General features: G+C 40.4%; 2 protein-coding genes and 1 long non-coding RNA gene across 3 annotated transcripts; 2 read left to right on the plus strand and 1 right to left on the minus strand.

Moving 5' to 3' along the window:
- The first annotated feature begins 1,777 nt into the window (after positions 1 to 1,777).
- Positions 1,778 to 17,532, plus strand: LOC129723062 (zinc finger protein 675-like). The gene is made up of 6 exons (XM_055677016.1): positions 1,778 to 1,895; positions 1,956 to 2,938; positions 3,009 to 3,059; positions 13,345 to 13,482; positions 13,593 to 13,796; positions 16,580 to 17,532. Exons 2-6 carry the CDS (start codon positions 1,986 to 1,988, stop codon positions 17,292 to 17,294), a joined length of 2,061 nt encoding a protein of 686 aa, XP_055532991.1. The 5' UTR covers positions 1,778 to 1,895; positions 1,956 to 1,985; the 3' UTR covers positions 17,295 to 17,532.
- LOC129723068 (uncharacterized) lies at positions 3,300 to 13,319 on the plus strand. The gene is made up of 2 exons (XR_008727712.1): positions 3,300 to 6,201; positions 12,398 to 13,319. It is a non-coding gene; the product is annotated as an uncharacterized LOC129723068 (long non-coding RNA).
- LOC129723054 (uncharacterized) lies at positions 5,766 to 14,226 on the minus strand. Its single transcript, XM_055677004.1, has 2 exons — positions 14,007 to 14,226; positions 5,766 to 13,940 (listed from the first exon to the last, which is right to left on the minus strand). Exon 2 carries the CDS (start codon positions 11,667 to 11,669, stop codon positions 6,714 to 6,716), a length of 4,956 nt encoding a protein of 1,651 aa, XP_055532979.1. The 5' UTR covers positions 11,670 to 13,940; positions 14,007 to 14,226; the 3' UTR covers positions 5,766 to 6,713.
- Positions 17,533 to 19,064: the final 1,532 nt, after the last annotated feature.

The raw sequence follows: 19,064 nt of genomic DNA on the forward strand, positions 1-19,064 counted from the left end.
ACATGGTGATGGGCCAGGGTATGCAGAACATATCTGGGGTGGTGCCGTTGATGTGCTTTTTCATGTTTCATATAAAAATTTTTGAATTACTTTATCAAGTATGGCGGTACAAAATGAGACATATTCAAAATTCAATAGCTCGGCTCAGACCCTGCTTTCAAACCTAATATTTGACATGGTGATGGGCCAGGGTATGCAGAACATATCTGGGGTAGTGCCGTTGATGTGCTTTTTCATGTTTCATATAAAAATTTTTGAATTACTTTATCAAGTATGGCGGTACAAAATGAGACATATTCAAAATTCAATAGCTCGGCTCAGACCCTGCTTTCAAACCTAATATTTGACATGGTGATGGGCCAGGGTATGCAGAACATATCTGGGGTGGTGCCGTTGATGTGCTTTTTCGTGTTTCATATAAAAATTTTTGAATTACTTTATCAAGTATGGCGGTACAAAATGAGACATATTCAAAATTCAATAGCTCGGCTCAGACCCTGCTTTCAAACCTTATATTTGACATGGTGATGGGCCAGGGTATGCAGAACATATCTGGGGTGGTGCCGTTGATGTGCTTTTTCATGTTTCATATAAAAATTTTTGAATTACTTTATCAAGTATGGCGGTACGAAATGAGACATTCAAAATTCAATAGCTCGGCTCAGACCCTGCTTTCAAACCTAATATTTGACATGGTGATGGGCCAGGGTATGTAGAACATATCTGGGGTGGTGCCGTTGATGTGCTTTTTCATGTTTCATATAAAAATTTTTGAATTACTTTATCAAGTATGGCGGTACAAAATGAGACATATTCAAAATTCAATAGCTCGGCTCAGACCCTGCTTTCAAACCTAATATTTGACATGGTGATGGGCCAGGGTATGCAGAATATATCTGGGGTGGTGCCGTTGATGTGCTTTTTCGTGTTTCATATAAAAATTTTTGAATTACTTTATCAAGTATGGCGGTACAAAATGAGACATATTCAAAATTCAATAGCTCGGCTCAAACCCTGCTTTCAAACCTAATATTTGACATGGTGATGGGCCAGGGTATGCAGAACATATCTGGGGTGGTGCCGTTGATGTGCTTTTTCATGTTTCATATAAAAATTTTCGAATTACTTTATCAAGTATGGCGGTACAAAATGAGACATATTCAAAATTCAATAGCTCGCCTCAGACCCTGCTTTCAAACCTAATATTTGACATGGTGATGGGCCAGGGTATGCAGAACATATCTGGGGTGGTGCCGTTGATGTGCTTTTTCATGTTTCATATAAAAAATTTTGAATAACTTTTTCAAACGTGACGGTACAATATAAAACATTGAACTTTTCAATTAAAATCGGAAAATATCTCACAGATGACATTTTTGGCAATGCATTCGCATGTTGATATTAAAATGATGCTTTTAATAGTTTAGAGTTACCATAATTAATTGAATTTTATTAAATGGCAATCTAAGTTATTTTTGACGATAATGATTACAATTTTTCGCTTGAATTGGATTTTTGTGCTTGAAGCGGCTTTTTGTGCGTAGCTGGGTTACTAGATGGTGCTTTTAAAACTCAAAAAATTGGTTTGTGCCTCTGCTACGTACAGAAATGCTAGAAAAAAAATTAGGTATTTTTTTTAGTTCCTTAGATAAATACTAGATGTCGCTTCTTGTGTCTAAATTTTTGGTGCTTGAACAGGCTTTTTGTGCGTAGCTTGACGCTGTTGGTTTGTGTCTCGGCTTATCGCCCTGGAAAAATTTTGGTGCTTGAATAGGCTTTTTGTGCGTAGCTTGACGCTGGTAGAATGCAGCCGTTTCTTCGCAGATGGATTCTGCAAAATAATAAGGCAAAATCCGCAAATCCGACTGCACTGGCCTTTATTTACAAACATAATTGTAATCACTGATGAAAATTAAAGATATAATATTGTATTAAGTGTTTCTCATTCATTGTAGTGGGACTAGAAAACTAGTGGATGTTACAGAATGATGGATTCATATTGCCGACTTTGTGGGTGTAACTCTCCTGATCTCGTCAGTATCTACACTATACAAGGAAAGGCAACATCATACGTTAGTAAAATAAATCGCTACCTATATCTCTTGGTAACACCCGAGGATCAACTACCGAAAGTAATCTGCTGGATGTGCTCACAGCAGTTAGATTCGTTTCACATATTTCACACGAAAATCAATGAGATTCAGCAAAAGTTATTAAAGGATTGCTACATGAAATATGTTATTGAGATAAATGGAAAGCGAAATGATACACATGATGCATTGGGGGAATATTTACCAGTTGAATCCGAACATGATGGGAAAGCAAAAGATGAGTATGCTACCATTCAACTAATCCCTTCACATAAAGCTGATGATTCGTTTTTGGTAGTGAAGACCGAATCTAGCGCTAATCTTACGAATTTTGATAAGCAAAGCAGGCAAATGAGCACACTACAAAAGGATAAAACTGAATCATTAGTAGAAGTGTTTGAAATAAGAAAGAGCACTCGTAGAAATATAGTGTCCAGAAACCGAAAAACAAAATATCAAAAAGAAAACCAAATGGAAAGCGGTGACGAAAACCATGTAAAACATAAAAGTTTCAATGTGAAATATCCTGAAAATCTTCGAAATGTCACAGAATCCAAATTTCTTCAACAAGATAATGATGAATCGTTAATAAGTGCAAGCTCTACGAATGCTACTAAACTACCGGCTTCAAAGGCATTAGAAACATATGTGCAGTCAAATCAAACAAAAGTAGCAAATCATACTGCCGAAGAGATGAGCGAAGGCGAAAGTGAGAATGAGTTTCCCGCACGTGATTCTGACAATGAAGAATGGCCAGCAGCAGAAACAATGGAAAAATTTCCAACAAAGATCATACAGGACGGACTGTTAACAGTAAAAGGAAAGGAATTAATGCAAATGATAAATAAGTATTACACAGCAAGGTCCTTCACTGGTCCAATAGCGTAATTTATTTTTATTTTATTTTTTTTTTCTTAGTTTCTACAATCTGTTATGCGATATATGTGAAGGCAGACCCAAACGTTTCAAGTAAGTTCTAAAACTAAGATTCGATATATAGCTCAGATATTTATATATATATATATATATATATATATATATATATATATATATATATATATATATATATATATATATATATATATATATATATATATATATATATATATATATATATATATATATATATATATATATATATATATATATATATATATATATATATATATATATATATATATATATATATATATATAAACAAAAAAAAACAATATCGCACGCTTAGCCTTGGGGACCCCGCTCGTCTCATAACACCCTCTAGCGCGACGTTAAACAATATGCAGGAGAGACCATCACCTTGTCGGAGCCCCCTGTGAGACTCGAATGGGTCCGACGTTCCACCCGAAATTTTCACATCCTCCATCGTAGCCTTAATCAGTTTTGTCAGCTTCCCCGGAAAGCCGTTTTCGTCGAGAATTTTCCATAGCTCTTGTTGGTTTATTGTATCGTATGCGGCTTTAAAATCGACGAAAAGATGGTGTGCAGGGACTCTAAACTCACGGCACTTTTGGAAGATCTGCCGTAGTGTAAAGATTTGGTCAGTCGTAGACCGTCCTTTCATGGAGCCGGTCTGGCAGCTTCCTACAAACCTGCTGGCTAATGGTAACAGGCGTCTCCTGTTGTGGTCTCAAGCTCGCACGCTATTCAGCTGTTAATCGTTGTGCTGCTTCCATTTTTCGATCACCTCACGATCATCCGTCAAAATGCCTCCATTCTTATCGCTACACATTTCGGATCGTGGGACAAAGCCTCTGCGGGATGCGTTGAGTTTTTGGTAGAACTTTCGTGTTTTGTGTGTGCGGTACAGCTGCTCGAGCTCTTCACATTCCTCCTTTTCCTGGAGACGCTTTTTTTCCTTGAAGAGTTGGACTTGCTGCCTCCGTTTTAGTCTACATCGCTCCACATTCTGACGGGTGGCTCTACGCAGCATTGTTGCCCGCGCTGCGTTCTTCTCGTCCAAAATCTGCCGACATTCTTCGTCAAACCACTCGTTACGTCGATTCGGTTGCACGTGTCCCAGGATTTCCTCCGCAGCACTGCTGATAGCTATTTTCACGGCATCCCAGCGATCCCCTAGAAGGGCTTCTTCAAGCTCTCCCTCTTCTGGCAGAGCAGCTTCGAGCGATGAAGCGTACTGTGTTGCGATGTCGTTTTGCTTCAGTCGCGCAAGATTATACCGTGGCGGGCGACGGTACCGTATGTTATTCACAACGGATAGTTTTTGGCGTATCTTAACCATCACTAGGTAGTGATCCGAATCGATGTTAGCGCCTCGATGTGATCTGACGTCGATAATGTCCGAGAAGTGCCGACCATCTATCAAAACGTGGTCGATTTGTGTTTCTGTTCTATTCGGTGATCTCCAGGTGAGTATGTTGGAGGCTATGCTGGAAGAAGGTGCTACGTATGGCCATGTTCTTGGTGGTGGCAAAGTCGATTAGTCCGAGGCCATTCTCATTCGTCAGCTGGTGTGCACTGGATCGTCCAATTACCGGTCTGTACTTCTCCTCCTGGCCAACCATCATGTTTTGGGCAGCGGTCATATTTACTCCCCAACTGCGCGTAGAATTCGTCCTTGTCGTCATCGGTACTTCCGAGGTGTGGGCTATGATCCTCAACCTGCACATTCTAGGGCTGATTGGCCACCACCCGATCACCCGCTTCTGCATCCCTCCCATCACTATAAAAACTGTTTCCAGCTCATGTGTGCTTCCACAACTCTGGTAGATGGTGTGACCATCCCTGTACGTACGCACCATCGTCCCCTTCCAGCATACCTCCTGCAGCGCTACGATGTTGAACTTGCGTCTTCAATCCCTCGGAAAGCACGCGGGTACTTTCTAGGAAGTTGAGAGATCGGCAGTTCCGTGTTCCGAGAATCCAATCGTTAGTCCGTTTTCGTTGCCTAGGTCCTAGCCGATTGTTCCGGTCCGTAATTACCGTTATTGCGTTCGTTGCTGTTGTTTTTTAATGGTGCCGGCTTGCAAGGCCAGCGACCAACCCCACTATGTCACAGGAGGGCTATTGTTTAGACTCCAGGGCACTACCAGGACTTGAGAAGGACACTGCGATACTTAGAAAGCTTCTGTTGGTGTCGATCCCAGGAAACTCCCTTCCGAGGAAGGAAGCCCCGCCCCCTGTCAGCATGCGACCAGCAGTCCCACCAGGGTTGGTTACCCGATCTTTCCACTGGTTACTCGCACATCAGTTGGTACCACGAGAAGGTAGCTGGAAGGCTGAGGTTCACTAGTGGGAACTGTTATGCGCCTTTGGTCCAGTCATTAACCAACCATATTCAAAGCTCAAGAAAGTCGAACTGTGTAAAAACGTTATTTTTGAGATGACATCAAATCTCGATGTTTTATGCATTTCGGTTTCGAAAAATTCATAACCTACACTAGGTCCTACAGGCTGTTCCGGTAATTATTAATACACTAACGATTAACCGCATTTCCAAGTAACGTGCAGTTTTCAGCCAAACTTTGGCTGCGTTCTGTTTTCTACGCATTTTAAAAATTCCGCTGAATTTGGCACAAATTGCCAAAAATATGCCGAGATTGGGACCGCCATGAATTTGTGAGAACTTCGATTGCAACGCTGGTAACTATCGCGATTACTCGAACGAACAGCCAACGATTTAAAAAGGATTTCGGAAGATATAATAATCGGGTGTTATCTTGAACAATTTAACTTTGTCTTTATTCTAATATTTGCGGAGATCAGGTTTTTATAGGGATGAGAACTATAATCTCGGGACAGATGCCATTTTATGCCAAGAATCGCGGTACGCATTCGTAAAGAGCCGATTTTTCAGTAATTTCGTTCAAAAGATAAATTATATGCTGGATTAGTTTTATAGCGAATTTCTTTATTCCACTGGATAAGGGGAAATCTGCCGAGGAATAAAGAAACGGCATCGCGATTCACGACGCAAGTAAGAAAGAGATACCAGATAATTGTTTACGAACTAAGCACGTGCGGTGGTGGGTTGAAGCTAACAAATTTCACAGTGCGCTTCGGGCAGCACGCCAGATACTGGGTCAAAATCGAGCGAACAAAGAAGTGTTTTGACAGCAGTTAGGTCGCTCCCAGGTCAAAACGAGGTGAGCTGGTGGTGTTCGGGTTGTAGAAATATAAGTTATTGAAATCAGCCACTTCTTCTGGAGCTGATCAAAGCTACAAATTATTTATTTAGGTTGAGTTACTTATAATTAAAGATATAAATGTTTCGGCTTACAATTATAGTGTACAAACCCAAATTTGCCTTTCCTCCTGCAGATAGATAATGCCGTTACAGATCCGTAGCGCCAATGCAACTTGTATCCTATTTTAAACTGTTTTTGTGCATCAATAAATTTGGGTTTTAATGAATTTCAATTAGTTTTACTCACATAGGTTGAATACCGATTTAATCTATCAAAGATTTTCCAAGACTACTTTTAGTCTATTTATGCCTAATAGATTATATTTTTATTTTAATTTAATTTTTCCCAATACCGTTTTCATGTGACTTACTTATTTCGAGTTTTATTAGATTAGAACTACTTAATTTAATGAAAATGAATGTAAATTGTGCTTTCTTATTAGCCTGTATAAATTTCGCTGCAAATCACTGCGCTACAATCACCACTTCTGATCTTGCACCGTCACCTTCTCTATTGTTCTCGCGGTCGCTCTGCTGGCTGGTGCGCCCCTGGTGATAACGTCAGCGCTGGTGATTTTTTCGCCTGATCCCGGGCAGCCAACTGTGTGCTGGTGATTGTTTTGCCTGATCCCGGAGAGCGAACTGTATGCCCTGTGGTATCGTTCACAACATGCCCCGGCCCGTGATCCTGTACCGGAGGCCACTTCCGGTTCAGTGTCACTATCAGTTATCTCTAAGACAGCCAGGTTCGTCGCTGCTCGCTTGCAGAGACCGCTATTGGTTCGAATCCACGCTTGCCGAACTCTCCCGTCACCCGACACTATTGGGTTTTCGACGATTCCACGGACCCAACACTTTCGTTTATTACCTTCTACGACGTATACAAGATCGCCTACTTGCAAATTTTTGGATTCAGCAAACCATTTTGGCCGTCCACTAATTGACGGAACGTATTCACGAATCCATTTTTTCCACATTTCTTCAGTCAACTGCTGCGATCGATGAAATGAATCTCTCAAAGCTTTTGCCGGATACGTGGGGGGTGTTCCTTGCCGTGGTTCATTGGGGGACACTCCCCGAAGAAAATTATTTGGTGTCAACGCCTCCTCCGATTCCTGTGATGCGTAGACAAGAGGACGCGAGTTCACTATATCCTCAGCTTCGGTTATTGATGTTAATAAAACTTCATCTGTTAATCGTCGTCCATCATCTAGAACTGACAAGACTGCCTTTACTGACCGGACAAGTCTTTCCCACACCCCACCCATATGGGGGGTAGCTGGGGGGCTAAATGTCCACTTCGTACGAGCTGAAGTGAATTCATTGGCACTCTCTTCTCCAATTGCCTGCATATTCGCCTTTGACTCTTTGCTCGTACCCTTCAAGTTCGTCCCATTATCAGAAAAAAATTCTAAGGGGGGACCACGTCGGCAGATGAAACGGCGAATTGCCATGAGACAGGATTGTGTAGTCAGCGAATGAGCTACTTCCAGATGAACTGCTCGTACTACTAAACATGTGAATAAGACGATCCACCGTTTTTCACTGTGCCTGTTCACAACTACCGTGAACGGCCCCAAATAGTCCACACCCACGTAGCTGAAACAGCGCAGGTAGGGCATAAGTCTTTGAACAGGAAGAGCTGCCATTCTAGGAGTCGCCGGGTGATTTCGCTTTACCTTACACCAAACGCACGTCTTGGCAACTTTTGCAATTACTGCTCCTACTTTCGGTATCAAGAAACGCTGCCTAAGTTCATTTTTAACCGTTTCACGCCCACCATGTCCAAATTTTTCATGAAAATGCTGGACGAGTTTTGCTGTAATGATATGATCCTTTGGTAGTATGATAGGAAACCTTAAGTCGAATGGCAAAAACTCGGCCCTACCAGTACGGCCTTCAGAACGAATAATTCCTTGGCCGTCGACTAACGGAGTAAGTTTATAAAGCAAGCTAGATTTTTCTAGCTTCAACCACTTTTCCATCGGTAATTCTGCGTTCTTTTTGAGAATTTTAAATTCAGGCTCAAAAACAGCAATTTGTGCCATTTTGAAAAGCGTCTGTTCTGCCTTTCCTAGTTCTTGCTGTTTTAAGGGGGTTATTACTACTGGATATTTTATTGATTTTAGAAGATTCGCTTGTCTAAGCGAAGCTCTCAACGTTTCTAGTGGTGAACGATTTATTTTCCTTTTACAGTTCGACAGGAACCGATAGACGCTTGCTAACGTTCGAACCAAGATGTTCCATTTTGATATACGCTCGACTTTTATAACTGCTGCTGGCACCTCAACATCGTGAATCATAAGATGCACTTTTATTTCTTCCTCTGTTTCAGCCTGAACCGCCCTTTGCTTCGGCCAGTTTTCTTCTCCAAGGTACATGAAATCTGGTCCATTGAACCAAGTGGAAGCAGCGTTCATCTCCGGGTCCCTAGTCCATTTCGTCAGTTGATCGGCCACGTTCAGTTTTGTGGGAATCCATTTCCATTCAGGCAGCCGGCTGATGGATAAAATTTCACCCACGCGATGTCCTACGTACTCTTTATAACGACGATGGTCTGACCTGATCCACGAGAGAACAGTGGTTGAATCCGACCAGAAGAATTGCGTTTCAGTATCGAAAGAATGATTTTTTCGTACTGCGGATGCCAGCCGGGCTCCTATGACTGCTGCTTGCAACTCTAGACGAGGGATAGAGACAGGTTTTAATGGTGCGACTTTCACGCGGCTTGCCACCAGCACGCATCGCACATTTCCTTCCACAATCGCTCGAAAGTATGCAACACACCCTAGCGCTCCTTTTCGAATCTGCTGATGTACGCTCTGAAACAATTCTGGATCCCTGTCCAGCTTTTTCTCCAATGATATCAATCTTCGGACAGCCATTGGGTAACTGTCAGGAAAATGGCGCGTATCAGCACGCCACAGCATACCCGTTTCGAAACGGTCATCAACGCGAATTGTAGTGGCTTCGAGAATTGCTCGTGCTCGTTGATTCTCCGAAGATTCCAATAAGCCTTCGAAAGGAGTGGTTAAGTTTTCTACAACATATTGTTCTCGAATTAGATCGTGAAGCCGTTCATTCGTTATCGCTTCGTATGAATGAAAATTCAGGCTTACTTCTGCAGTCGTTTTCCGGGGCTCAGGCCCGTATATCATCCAGCCTATTTTCGTGAACACAGCGATTGGCTCTCCTGCTGGACCGACGCGCGAGTTAAGAGGTGCGAAAATGTGTAAATTATCTAAACCTATAATTATTCCGGGCCTAGAACGTTCATAATTTGCCACGGGAATATTGCTAAGATGCGGGTATCGATTTGTTAGTTCTTGAGACTGTAGATCTTGCTCAGGCAACATTAACTGTTTCACAGTGCGTACATTTGTCAATGGCAACATGGTGTCAGATCCTTGTGCAGACAATTTTACGTTAGCTCTTACTGATGTATTTTCATATTTTTTAACATTTCCAGTCCACGTAACCACCAAAGGCTCTGCAACTCCTTTAATATTCAACTGCTTTGCCACCGATTCCTCAATTAGCGTAGCAGATGACCCTTCGTCAAAGAATGCCAGAAGGGTGGCGACGCGATCGCCAACATGTAGGCTAATTGGTGCTATTCGGAAAATAACCGATCGACCTATTCGATCGTGAGCGTGGCATTTCACATTTGAAATCTGAACGGCTGCTTCAACTCGATGTAACAATGGGTGATGACCGCCTCGGCAGCCACCAACATTGCAGCGAATTTTGAAATTGCATGTACTTTTCCCATGATTGTTAAGACAAAGCGTACACAATTTATTTTTCTCTACCACTTTCAACCTGTTAACCAAGGACATCCGTTTAAAATCGTCGCAGAATCTGAGTTTATGATCTGTTCTTCTGCAGACCCAACATGGTTTGACTCCTTTAATGTCTGAATGATCTTCGGTTCTGCTGGATACAGCATTATGCACATGCATAAACTCCTTCCGTTTTGTATTCGCTTTACTGAACGACGGCGATGACGATTCCCATACACCAGGAGGAACAAACTCTGTCACCTCGGACACGTCGGATACGATGTCGTTCATAAAGTCAGTAAACATCCTGAGAGGCGTTCCATTTTTCCCTCGTTTGAATCGGACCCAGTCTAGCCGATAGTTGGGAGGAAGTTTTTCCACCAACTCTTGAACTAACATTGGATTGCTTAGGTGTTCCTTTAAATTTGCCGCTTCCAAGTGGTCGCAAAGTTGTTTTACTGTCAGCCCAAACTGAATAAATGTGTCCAGACGATCGGCTCTAGGTGCTGGCGAATTGCGTACTTTTGTGAGAAGGGTTTTCAGCAGCTTTTCCGGTTTCCCAAATAATCGGCGAAGGTCTTCTATGACGTCCGGGACTGAACTTGGAAGTACCAATCTACTACGCACCGCCTCTAGAGCATTCCCTTGCAGACTATCTTGTAGTCGTTTTAGGTTGTCTAAGTTTGAAAAACCACAGGCTTCTGTTGTAAATTCGAAACTACTGATAAATATTGGCCACACCTCCGGTTCACCTTTGAACACGGGTAAGTGCTTCGAGATCGCCTGGCGAGCTGCTATATGTTCTGCAGATAATTTCGTAGGCTGTCGAATTCTATTTCGGTTTCGCGTTTCCTCTGTACTGTACTTTTCCGGAACATCATCATGGTAACTCACCACAGAACTTCCCTCAGAATTCTGATCGCTGTCTTCTGCCTCAATTTCATCAATACAATTTTGCTCCTCTACACCTTTCTTGGGTTCGTGTCTTGAATTTTCTCCTTGCTTTTGCATCCAAAAATCAATCTTTTCGCCAAAAAACATACCCCTTTCTTCATGTCTATCTTTATTTAATGTAATGCCTTGCCTAACGTACTTCTCTGCAATCATCTGTTTCGCTGCTTGAAATTCCTGCTGCATATTCTTCCTTTCCTCCAAAAACGTTTTTTCTTCTTCCAACTGTCTTTCTAACATTTGCCGCTCTTCCTCCAATTGCTGCTTTTTCGATTCTCTTTCTTGTGACAATTGCTTTTCGAGAAGTTTGGTCTCCATCTGTCTTTTTTTCTCCTTTAATATTCTCTCCATTTCTAACCTTCTTTCTTGAAGAATCATTTCCTCTGCCATTTCTTTTTCCTTAATTCGTTGCTCTTCTTCCAATTTTCGTAATGAAGTGGCGAAAGACGTACTCAATTCGTGCTCAGACCCTCCATCACTTTTGGATTTCTGGCTTCCAGTCCTTTTCGACTGTTTGTTCGTTTTTGGAACCAGCAACTCTTTAGTGCATTTTTTACAGTTCCAGTCACGATCTTCAATTGCCTTCGTTACCCCGACGCAGAAAAAATGCGCCCACTGATGGCAAGAATCACACTGTACCATATCACATGCACTATTGGGGGCATCGCATAGCATACATGATGACTCATCGGCAGAATCCATCCTTTGAGGTTATAATTCTTTGATTTCGTTCGGGTTGTAGAAATATAAGTTATTGAAATCAGCCACTTCTTCTGGAGCTGATCAAAGCTACAAATTATTTATTTAGGTTGAGTTACTTATAATTAAAGATATAAATGTTTCGGCTTACAATTATAGTGTACAAACCCAAATTTGCCTTTCCTCCTGCAGATAGATAATGCCGTTACAGATCCGTAGCGCCAATGCAACTTGTATCCTATTTTAAACTGTTTTTGTGCATCAATAAATTTGGGTTTTAATGAATTTCAATTAGTTTTACTCACATAGGTTGAATACCGATTTAATCTATCAAAGAATTTCCAAGACTACTTTTAGTCTATTTATGCCTAATAGATTATATTTTTATTTTAATTTAATTTTTCCCAATACCGTTTTCATGTGACTTACTTATTTCGAGTTTTATTAGATTAGAACTACTTAATTTAATGAAAATGAATGTAAATTGTGCTATCTTATTAGCCTGTATAAATTTCGCTGCAAATCACTGCGCTACAATCACCACTTCTGATCTTGCACCGTCACCTTCTCTATTGTTTCTCGCGGTCGCTCTGCTGGCTGGTGCGCCCCTGGTGATAACGTCAGCGCTGGTGATTTTTTCGCCTGATCCCGGGCAGCCAACTGTGTGCTGGTGATTGTTTTGCCTGATCCCGGAGAGCGAACTGTATGCCCTGTGGTATCGTTCACAACAGGTGGAATAAAGAAATTCGCTATTAGTAAGTAAAAAAAAATTGTCACAACTTTTATCTGCGCAATGCGTGGCCTTTCTCCCGACCTAAGAAAACAAATTGTGCACAAATATGACATCGTGAGTGGTATTTGGATCAGAAAATTATACAAAGAAGAAGGTGTGTGTCGGAGCAGCTAAACTACATTACAAAAGTATGGTGAAGAGTATACGTTTACAAATGCCCCGAGACGTGGTAGAGAACCCGAGCCTGCTAAACCCACAATGGACAGAAAGATAACAGATTACTACAAGTGGCATCCTTCAGTATTAGTACGAAATGTAGCGAAAAACCAAGTACCTCATCGATCAACGTTATGCCTACTTTGCAGAAGCTAATGAGTGGTGTTGAAAAAAGTTACAGAACTCACGTATCCAAAAATAATATAAGTTAAATTAAAATTGTAAAGAAAGTATCATTATTAAGCATACTTGTATTAGAATATTTAAATGAAATTTATAATTTAAATTTGCACTAAATCCATCCAAACTTAAATGTTCTGTAATATTTCTGTTAGCTGCTTTTTTTAAGATACACGACAAAATTATAAGAGCAGTTGAAATCATTAATTCTATATCTTTTCACTTGCAAATGCGCATTTTAAAGCTTACATAGCGTTTTCTTCAGTGCTTAGATGAACAGTCCATCTAACGTAAGCGTTGGAATGCGCATTTGCAAGTGATGAGTAAAAAGTGATAGAATTAAAAAGTGAAGTGAAATAAAAATGTAGTGTAAAAACTACCATTCTATTCTTGTAACCGACATAGCTCATATTAATACATACTACAGTTTCAATTTCATGAATACATGCCACTTAACTATATATTCAACGAATGTGCTTTGTATTATATGTGAACAAAAATGTGCTTTGTAAATCATTATCTAATTTTTTTTTCTTTTTTATGTTGAAGAACTTTTCCAGATCTATTTTCGCATCAAAAAACTATCCACAACCAAGAGGGACATGTACTATGCTGCCAAACTAAATTTTTCCGCTATCCAGCAATTATAATGCACATGGCTCGTCATATTCAACCGGAAGCCTTCAAGTAATACTATTCTAGTGAAAACATTCAAAATTGAGCGTTCGCGCAGAATAAATTAAAATTTTGCAGAAAATATTTTTATTTGAAATTAATTCATAAATTTAAACTTGCAGATGCGATATTTGCGGTTATATGGTCACGAGACCTCGGTTTCTTATTTCACATCGACAAACACATTTACCAGAAGACCAAAAACCATACGCATGCAATCATTGCCCAAAGCGATTTTGTTGGAAACGTGCACTCCATGTCCATCTCAACTTACACAAAACACCTGAAGAACGAGTTGTATATGAGTGCCTTGCGTGCAAAAAAACGTAAGTCATATAGTACAAATACGAACCAGATAGTGTAATGTTAATATACAATATCAAAACATATAGGTACCCATAAGGGTGGGGCAAAGTGATCGATTTTCCAGAACCAAGATTTTTTGGTTCCTTTCGGTGCTCCAAACAATCCTAAACTTACCGAAAGTAAATTGATTTTGTCTCTTATTGTATGAAAATTTGTATGTGAAAACCTACTTATTTACATTACTCTTTCTGGAGAGCTCAGTAATGCTTCATTGATGCACTAAATTACGTTAAAGTACATATAGTATTTTAGATGCCTAACCACTTTACCAAAGACACTGAAGAGCTAGAATGTCTCTAAAAAAATCTATAGCTGTTCAAAGTAGAATATGTCGAATTAAATACTGAAAACCATTTTTTCTGCCAACACTACCAATGTACCGGCGTCAGTAGGATTTCCATCAGAAGTAACCTGTCATATCGAGTTTATACACAAAGCTGGATCAAGCAAACAATAGGGGAGCTGGTATCCAAAAGGCTACAGAGTCCGCTTTCCGAATCTTGTTAGAAACCAGGCCACTTTTTCGATTATGAAAAGGACTTAAGCATGGGTTTATTCTCAGGCTCCTCATCAACCAACCACCCCCCCCCCCTTCCCCTCTTACTTGATCCAAATCTGTTTGCTTTCCCACCTCAGGTAGAGAACCGAATTCTCACAGAATGTATCACATTTTACAATATTCCACAGACAAGCAGACGTGCTTCTTCGAACAAAAATCCTGAAAAATCTTTGTCCTTATTCGAAACGTTACACTCATGCGCCACCATGTGAGCTTATCGCTCACTAACTTGTTTTCGTAAAACGGTTTTTGTCTTTGCTAATGGGTGTGCACGCTTAAACGGTTTTTTTCTTTGATAATGAATATAAACACTTATAGAGACACTAGCGGCATTATTGCCCACTAAGCAAAATTTCAGAATGATCGTTATTTTTCTGGTCGATGAAATCGTCATCGAGTGGCACGTCTGTTTGTCTGTGTTTTGTTTGTTACACCAGCGGCCGAATTCCGAGAACACGTTTCTTTGAAGAGAAGAAAATTTCTTCATTGAAAGTATATGAAGAAGTTTTTTTCTCTTCGAAGAAATGTGTGCTGGGAATTCGGCCGCGGAACCAATCATTTTCCGAAGTAGCCACCAGACTATCTGAAAAAAAAAACGTTATTTTGGGACACCCTAGTGGATATTCTAGGCATATGTAGGTGGATATACAACGTGTTGCAGTGGTTTTTTTCTGTGCGACTTTGCGACCAGAGACATTTGATCTATTGTGATATTGCCCAGGTGTTTTCTGTACTCCGCACTTCATATTATTGGCAGTATCGCTATTGAAGTAAATGATACGCTTTTCATTTACATATATCTGTGCCTGTGTGTGAGAGTTACCCTTTCGTTTCAAGCTTACTGCTCTACTATACCGAGCCTTTTTCTATCCTACCATTATCGCCAAACCACAATTCCCTAGAGGGATGCTACACCTAACGTTCCTCTCTGGCCAGGTTAATTCTAAGAGGGACTTAGTATGTCAAGAGGAAGGAGTCTTATCGAAACCCCGTTTCTCCTACCAACACCACGCCACAATCACAATTCCCTGAAGAGGCACTTACTTAATGCTTTACTTCTGAAACCTCTGTAACCTTGCAGAGGTTACTTCTGATGGAAACAGTGTTGCCACATTTTCATCTGTACTGGGAGCTGCAAAAATCTTTTTCATCTGTACTATTTCCGGGAAAAATCTGTACCACTGGCTCAAAGTTTTTATTTTCTATATTTATACAATTTCAACGTGAATTGTTCAGAGAAAACTGGGACTGCGTTGACTCAGTTAATATTAATTCCGAATTACTAGCTCGATTTTCAGCAAAACTTTTGCGCACTTTAGAATGGGGCTCGGTAGAGCATATTGCAGAGCCATTGCGGTTCAATCTCCTGAAAATTCAACCAAAAAACAATGAAACCCATAATTCAGCAACACTACCGATATTTCGAATATTTTGTACCAACATTTTAGTTTGGTTAAATCGAGATTTACGAAAACATGTAACAACTGCCGTTTTTTAACCGAGTGGTGCCATTCTCGGCAGCAAATTACCGATAGTTGGCAGTAAATTCTAAGTGCGTGGATTGCAAGATCCCATCCATTGTATCGTTGCAGAGTCGGCCAAAAAGTTTTGTCTAATCCTTTCTAACCATCTAAAAAATCTGTGCTTATCTGTACTTTTTCTCGAAATCTGTAATCTGTACGGTACAGAATCTGTACCGAAAAACCCGAGCAAATCTGTACATTTCCAGATAAATCTGTACAGTTGGCAACAGTGGATGGAAATCCTATACTGACGCCGGTACATTAGTAGTGTTGGCAGAAAAAATGATTTTAAATAATTCGACATACTCAACTTTGGAAAGCTATAGCATTTTTTAGGGACATCCTCGCTCTTTATTGTGTTCGGCAAACTTGTTAGGCATAAAAAAAACTACCTTTTGAAGTCATGAAACGTATGGTATATGCCATTTTGAGCCCTCTAGAATGGAAAATGCAAAAAAGTAGGTTTTCCTATACAAATCTTCATACAAATTAGAAATGCAATGCGCTAAGCGGAGACAAAACCAATCGACTCCCGATAACTTTGGGATTGTTTGGGGATCTAAAGAAAACAAAAGCGTGGTTCTGGCTTTGTGTTATCAAGTTTCTTTTTTTTTCATATAACGACGCCCCACTCTAGTACTCATGTTCTTTACATTTTCAGATACGATACTCCTGGTGGTCTGTCCGCGCATAAGAAAAATGTGCATGTTAATCCGCAAGCTCCGAGAGTCTCGCATGTATGTGAAATTTGCGCCAATAGATTTGCTACAAGTTCTGGTTTAAAAGAACACATGCTCACAATCCATCAACCGCGAGAGAAAGGACTAATGCAATGTCCTGAGTGTTTCAAATGGCTGATGAATAGTCGCTGCCTTAAAGTTCATATGCAGTTGCATTCTAAAGAAGATTTACATTGTGGTCAATGTAATTATTTGACGAAAAAACAATCACTTCTCAGGCGTCACATGATTACACACCACCAAGAAGAAAGGCCTTTCTATTGCGAAAAATGTGGCAGCACATTCAAGCACAAGCGAGCGCTAACCGTTCATATTGGGATCAAACACGGAATTGAAAAACACAACTACAAATGTAACTTTTGCGATCGCACATTCGCTAGTTCCACTAACTTTTATACACATCGAAAAAATAGACATCCCGATGAACTTGCATCAATGAAGGAACATAAGGAGCAAGAGAAAAAACTACAGAGAATAAAGGCTGGTGTAGAGCCTGACGACATCCCGTCCTCTAAAGAGTCAACTATTACAACGGCTGCAGATGGAACTCGCATTATTACGATTAGTAGTAGAGAATATGGTCTTCAAGAACCAATGGACGAAATGATCGTTCTAGATGCTACAGATTATACATAGTTTGAAAAATCTACAATAACTGCAGTATTTTCACATATTTTTTTGGTGTTCTAATAGTGAATGACAATGAACTCATGTCCTGGGCTCAAACTTATTTGTGCCCACTGTCAGCTGTCAGATAAAGGTGTATGACAATCACGGTAATATGCTATCTTGTTTACACATACGTTGAGATGTCTGCCCTTGAAACATGGCGCGATGCCATTAGGCTGAAATTAATGCTTCATCTGAATAATAATGGTTATCGGTTGTGTACCATTTTCCCGAAATCCAATTTCTTTTATTTGTTTATTTGTAAAAAATACATCAACAGGCCCAACTGATTTTCTTAATCTAAGTGCTACGTGCTAATTTTAAGAATCGATTCTTCAGTACTTCGCGGCTGGCGTCAAAGTCGAAACATGATGCGTAACGGTTAAAATGGCGCTGTAGACCGGTTATCGTGCCGAAGCTACTGTAGTTTGTTCGTCTACTTTGCACGTGAAGAAACAGGCTATTTCGCAACATACACGCAAAAGTTGAAGTCTTTTACAATCATTGTACTTCCCGATTCGCACAAATTTTGCACTAAAATCGCACAATAAATGTGTGAAAAGGATAACGCAACAGTTGTACTGCGAATACATTGACACAGATTGAAATCAGAACATGTATCATATATCGACACTTTATTTCTCACATCGAGTGTATTAGTAACTGCTACGCATGGAGCAGTGCAAGCAGCGAACAACAACTTGTGAACTCACTAGATTTATATAGCTATAATGCTCGATCGATTTATCTCGATGGATTTGGTCATTTGAAAGTACCATTGAATGATTTGCAAAAAAATAATGAAACAACATTCTTTTCACAACATTTTGTAATCAACGCTAGCTTCATCGAAAACCTTCCATTCCATAAAGCCACAAAAGCGTTGCTGATTTTTTATGGCAACACTTGTAAATTGTGAATAATTATTATTTGTCATCCTTTGCACGCGCTTTTTTCTCAAGCGACGAGAGAAATTTCTCTCGCTCGTAGAATTTCCATGTACGTGCGACAAGACTAGACACGTCACATACAATTTGCTGGTTGCTCTTTCGCTTCTCTTTCGGTTCGTATTGCTACGCGCAAGGTCTCGTCGCTTTACGAAATGAGCAAGATACCCGTGCTATACATACTTGATACCAGTGTTGTTAGTGTCACTCATACTGGCGGTACGTGCTTGCTGCGGGAAATGCATGAAAAAGGAAGAGTATCTCGAAAGCGTGTGTGCAAAAGACTTGAGAAGCGTAGCATATGTCTCGTTCTCAAGCAGAAAGGAGAAGAAAAGTTTTGCTTCTCGCTCGCTTTGCAATGCTGCTTGATACCAGTTGAAACTGTTTAAGTGTAGTAGTTAGGAGCTGCCAAATACATTGAAAAAACGTTAGAGCAGTAATTGCGTTATGTCCAACACGCAATCATTGTACTGGTTCCAAATTACATCAACTTTTGCGCTGAAAACGCATAATTTTGTACTGGTTTTACACCATCCAACTTTTGCGTGTACGTGGTCTAACATAGATGTTAAGTTGTTCGAGAATCGCCGGGCAATCTATCTGTGAAGTCAATACGTCCGAGATGAATATAGCTCTGATCACATCCCGATGAATTTGCAGGGTGTCCAAATCGTTAAGCCTGCAACGCTGTTCGTAGCTTGGTAGTTGAAAGGGGTCAGCCTACGGAGAGCAAAGCGAATGAACCGTCGTTGTACTGCCTCGATTCTGCTTACTCCGCTCAGGTAGTAGG

The sequence above is a fragment of the Wyeomyia smithii genome, chromosome 1 (assembly GCF_029784165.1).
Source record: "Wyeomyia smithii strain HCP4-BCI-WySm-NY-G18 chromosome 1, ASM2978416v1, whole genome shotgun sequence".
NCBI classification, from domain to species: Eukaryota; Metazoa; Arthropoda; class Insecta; order Diptera; family Culicidae; genus Wyeomyia; species Wyeomyia smithii.

Coding starts and splice junctions, on each gene's coding strand:
- LOC129723062 (XM_055677016.1), top strand. CDS start 1,986: ATGATGGATTCATATTGCCGACTTTGTGGGTGTAACTCTCCTGATCTC. Junction 3,060..13,344: donor GGCAGACCCAAACGTTTCAA/GTAAGTTCTAAA, acceptor TTTATGTTGAAG/AACTTTTCCAGATCTATTTT. Junction 13,483..13,592: donor ATTCAACCGGAAGCCTTCAA/GTAATACTATTC, acceptor TTAAACTTGCAG/ATGCGATATTTGCGGTTATA.
- LOC129723054 (XM_055677004.1), bottom strand. CDS start 11,669: ATGGATTCTGCCGATGAGTCATCATGTATGCTATGCGATGCCCCCAAT.